This window comes from Phaseolus vulgaris, chromosome 3 (assembly GCF_000499845.2).
Source record: "Phaseolus vulgaris cultivar G19833 chromosome 3, P. vulgaris v2.0, whole genome shotgun sequence".
Classification (NCBI taxonomy): domain Eukaryota; kingdom Viridiplantae; phylum Streptophyta; class Magnoliopsida; order Fabales; family Fabaceae; genus Phaseolus; species Phaseolus vulgaris.
Window position 1 is genome coordinate 33,641,960 of NC_023757.2, and position 5,405 is coordinate 33,647,364.

General features: G+C 35.0%; 1 protein-coding gene across 1 annotated transcript; it reads left to right on the forward strand.

Moving 5' to 3' along the window:
* The first annotated feature begins 233 nt into the window (after positions 1–233).
* On the forward strand, positions 234–4,868 carry LOC137807240 (protein trichome birefringence-like 5). The gene is made up of 5 exons (XM_068607752.1): positions 234–868; positions 2,402–2,594; positions 2,876–3,066; positions 3,499–3,657; positions 4,289–4,868. Exons 1-5 carry the CDS (start codon positions 384–386, stop codon positions 4,620–4,622), a joined length of 1,362 nt encoding a protein of 453 aa, XP_068463853.1. The 5' UTR covers positions 234–383; the 3' UTR covers positions 4,623–4,868.
* Positions 4,869–5,405: the final 537 nt, after the last annotated feature.

Sequence of the window (5,405 nt, forward strand, 5' to 3'; positions counted from 1 at the left end):
TTTATTACTTTTTAAAATTAGTTTTTTGAACTGTTTCAATTTAGAGTTTTGTAGTATGTGATAAACTTTATCTAGAACACTGAAAGTTTGTGGTGCCTTTTTTGCTTATAATACAGCACTTATGTTTACCCTTTTGATATCTTAGGGTAATATGACTACTAAATTTGGTTTTAATTGTACCACTCATTGACGACATTATACAGTTATAACCTGGTATTGACCTAACATTTATTATGACAACCAAAGTAATTGGTTATTCAATGTATATTACCAAAAAGTGTTTTAAAATTATTGGAAGAAGGAAAAAGGAAAGTGATTTGATGAGGAAACGTTTGCGCATGTATGTTGTCGGAAGGTGTTGGTATGTTTGAGAGTGAAGGAAGATGGTTCTCCAGAAGAGGCATTACACTGTACCCACTCTCTTCTTCCTCGCATTGTTCCTTATTTCTGTCATCTTCTTCTTCTCCACCAGAACCACTCTTCACACCACTCCCCCCATCCACTCAGATCTCTACCTCCAATTCCAACCTCTTTCCCCTCCTCCTCCGCATCCGCCTCCTCCGCCCACACTCTCCTCCCCTGCCACCACTCAAACCCTCTCCGTCGCTCACACTGTCGATGTCACCGACGCCGAATCTCATGCCCAGCCGGTAACGGAGAAAAAGGAAACTGTTGGCGACGATGTGCCGTTGAATGTGAAGGAGTGCGATTTGTTCGCGGGAACGTGGGTGAGGGATGATAACTACCCGATTTACCAACCGGGTTCGTGTCCTTACGTGGACGAGGCTTATGGCTGCAAAGTTAACGGAAGGACCGACACTCTCTACACCAAATGGCGCTGGAAACCGGATGCATGTGATCTTCCCAGGTACTCTCTCTGTTGCATTTTCATTTTTTTTCTACGCTTCTTGTTAAACAGGTTTCAGGTATTTTTTCTTTATTTTAGGGTCGCGTACAAACTCTAGCTGCTTCTTTCATCTGCCAATTTCTGATTCGGTTAATTTTCATTGCCACTTATGGAAAATCAATCCTCTTGCAGCTTACCAAAATAAATTATTCAATAGCATGAAATTTTGTATCTATCTTTGTTTCCATAAAAATGTGAATAATTAATGAAAGTGACAGATACGAAATTCTCTTGTCATGTGAAATTTTAGTGCCGGTGGATATATTGCCGCTACCTTTCCCATGACAAAATTGCAGTTGCCTGTTGCACTGCATGCCTCCTCTTACTCTGATGAGGATCTTTGTAAGGTTGGTTTCGGAATGATTGAGTTAATGATTCAAGTATGAGGATTGTGTATATTTATGAAACTTTAGAGAGTGTGTGTAAATATGCTTCTCTTTGCATAAACTTGATATGGATGTTCCCCACGGGGGACCCGGCTTTAGTTCAACAACTTGTGTAATTCAAAACATCTTAATGAGAGTAAATCATTGTTGAGCATATAGTTTTTAGTGTATCAGACTATCCTAGGTGATTGGGAGAAAATGAATTTTCAGCACTGATTTTTGTTTTTAAGCTAATCTCCAGATTCAGATTGAAGGCCTCTAGAAATGGTGAGGTACCCATACCCGTGAAAATTGAAAATAATGTTTACCTAGTTAGTTTGGTTCCTCTAACAACATAGTTTCTGGTAGCAATATTTCAGGATTGTGAGAACATTACTAAAACGGTTCAAACATTTGTTCACTTGGTGATGTGTGGAAACTCGACTTGACATACAGAGAAGCACATGCAATGCGCATCCTATTATTTTTTTTTAATCTTATAATGTAAATTAGCCATTGTAACAAAAAAAATTCTCCTTTCCCAGTTTATTATAGTCAACTTATAAATCAAGATGCATACATATAGAATCTCAAATTCCATTGAAGCTTAGTTGGTTGTGTGTGCTTTGATGTTAATTATGTCCCACATTTCCCTTTAAAAACTATTATTATTATTATCTGATGCTCATTCAAAGAACTATGCTGTTTCTATATTTGAGAAGTGGAAACGCTGAATCCTGTGTTGTATCACATAATTTACTAGGAACTAAATAACTTTTACCCTTTCTCTGTATTCTCTCTGTGATATAGTTGAACACTAGCTACCTGCTGTTGTTATTGGATGGCCTGTTAGACATCGGTTTGACCTTTTTTCTCATCAGATGTTTAACTTTTCATTTTCTGTTGATATATGAAGGCTTAATAAAACAAAATTATCTCTTCTGGTGATCACCTTATGATTTGCTGTTGACAAAAGGCATATCATATACACTATAGCATGATGAAACAGTTAATTACACACAGTCACTAAAGTGTTTTTGAACAGTTATCCTTGCTCTGCATCTTTTAGTAGTTTAAAAATTAACTATTCATATATGCCTCATCAACGTCTTTCATATTGTACTTGAAGGTTTAATGCCACGGACTTCCTGGTAAGACTGAAAGGTAAAAGACTAATGCTGGTTGGAGATTCTATGAACCGGAACCAATTTGAGTCCATTCTGTGCGTACTACGTGAAGGCCTGCAAAATAAGAGCAGAATGTATGAGATACACGGACACAAAATAACAAAAGGAAGAGGCTACTTTGTTTTTAAATTTGTGGTAAAAGTTTATCTTGCATGTTTAGTTTCTTCTAACTTCTATGCACTAATAGTATGATCTGTTTTTATATTATTGTTTTCTCTTAAAATTTTCCTCTCCAATAAAATGAATTCAACTATCTGAGAAGTTAAAACTTCACAACTTCCTATTAAGTACAGTATTATTATTTGAAATTGCATACAAATGATCAGGCAGCGGGACTTTTTTATTTTTGTGTCAAGAAAATGTGCGTATGGACAGACTGCAGAATGTTGTGCTAAGATTTTGAAATACTTGGACAGGACTATAATTGCTCGGTGCTATTTGTGAGATCTCATTTCCTTGTGAAGGAAGGAGTGCGTCTTAGTGGACACGGCTCAAATCCTACATTGTCAATAGACCGGATTGACAAGACATCTGGTCGTTGGAAGAAGGCTGATATTCTTGTCTTCAATACTGGACACTGGTGGACTCATGGAAAAACTGCCCGAGGGTTAGGATGCAATTATTTTAATTTCGTACTTTGATTAATCTATGCATTGATTTTAAACAATAAATTTTTGGAAACTTTGTGTGTTTTCTTCCCCTATGCTTATTGAACTCTTGTTAAGTAATTAAAGGATTCATCCTCGCATTTTCTGCACAAGAATGCTGACCTGCTGTTTTAAACTTATCTTGGCAACATGGAAGATTAATGTGTACTATAGTATCAAAAGTTATGTATTAAAAGAAAACTTGTACGCTTATCGAATTTAAATTGTCACTTTTTTGTTTTTCCTTTTTTTATTAGTTTTTATGTAGTTGCCGATTGGTTTGTCTGTCATTCCTTGAAATTAACAAGTCGTCTATCAAAATAAAGAAAGAAAATAATCATAATTTTGTTTAAAAGTCTAGAAAAAATAGTGATGGTGTCTGATTTGTGCAGGATAAATTACTATAAAGAAGGTGATTATCTATATCCAAAATTTGATGCAGTTGAGGCTTACAGAAAGTCTATGAAGACCTGGGCAAAATGGATCGATAATAATATCAATCCACGTAAACAGATTGTCTACTATCGCGGATATTCTAATGCCCATTTCAGGTATTGAATTTTTCTTTTCACATATATTTATTGACATAAAATCCTTGGCCTTCTCTTTCCGGTCTACTTTTACTGAGAATCATGCTTGTGTAAAAGAAATAGAAAAACCTATTGCCTTAATCAATATCATAATAGGGGAGAAAATAAAAAAAGAGCCAATTGTAGACACCCACTAATTGCTCTCTCAACCTATGAAGCTCGGACACTCCTCTTAAACGACGTGTCTGTGTCAGACACACGTATCGGACACGACACTTGTAAGACACTCGTAAGACACTTATCATGGAAGTGTTAAATTCAAAAAATATTTGTTAGATTTCTGACAATTTTAGCATGATTCTTACACATTTTAAAAAGAATAAATATATTAATTTTCTAAAGACTTGTGAACCAACTACGAAAAACATTTTTCTGCTTAAAAAAAACTGAAACATACTTGTGCAAATAAATTTTCATTGTCAATTTATATAATTCATAATTATATAATATATATACATCTGTTTTCCCGTGTTCACATTTTAGAAATTATACATATCTTCGTATCTGTGTCTGTGTCGTATTGGTGTCCGTATCCATGTTAGTGTGTTACATAACTCTCAACCAAATAACATTGCTAATGAATATTTGGCAGGGGCGGGGACTGGGACTCAGGCGGGTCATGCAACGGTGAAACTGAACCAGCTTTTAATGGTTCCATCCTGAGCAACTATCCTTTGAAAATGAAGATAGTGGAGGATGTGATTCAGGGAATGAAGGTTCCAGTAAAGTTATTAAATATCACAGGACTAACTAATTTTCGGAAGGATGGTCACCCATCTGTCTATGGCAAGAATACAATGGGTGGAAAGAAAGTCTCTACAAGGAAGCAAGACTGCAGCCATTGGTGTCTTCCCGGAGTGCCTGATGCATGGAATGAGTTAATTTATGCTACTCTCGTTTTTCAACAAACAAAATCAAGGAATTGACTTACATCATTCTTTTTTCAAGGAATTTACTTTTTGTGCGGCAAAGAAGGGGATCAAAAGAGAAACAGAACTTCTTTGGCCTTTGCTCACATTAAGGAGGCCATTGAAAGTAGTGGAACTTGTTCCCCTGTGGTAGTGCCCCTTTGGGCATTATCAAGAGTTAGTTATTCAGGTTAAATGGAAAACTGTACTTTATTGCACATAATCAAGTAAGTTAGTATAAAAATTAGTAATTTTATGTGTTCATTGCCAAATCTACCGGAGTTATTGTGAGGTTAATACTGAAGAGTATATAGTAACTCAATATTCAGAAGAGTATTGTTAATTTTACATTTTAAATGAAATTATGATTTCAAACTAAGGAGTGTAGTATAGATAATATCTGTTAAAGGCCAGCCTACCAAGCTTTGATGATGGCTAATAGGGTTGGTAATGAATAGGACCAATCTCAAATTAATTTAAGATTCAATGTGACAATTCGTTGATGAATTTGATTCATATATTAAATGAGCTGAAGAGATATATCTCTAAATTAGTTTTAATTATAGATCTTAGATTTTTGGAAGATACTTTAGGTAATTTAGAACTTAAAATTAAGATAACTACTTAAATTGACAACAATAGGTATCAATCAACCTAAATGATAGTTGAACAAATCTTACATTTTGAATCATGCATTAATATGATTGAAGAAATTGATTAGGAATTATGATTAACAAAATTAGCTAGATTGTGTTTACCTCTGCATCAAAGGATAATGCTTCTCTCTTCTTAATCTATCTC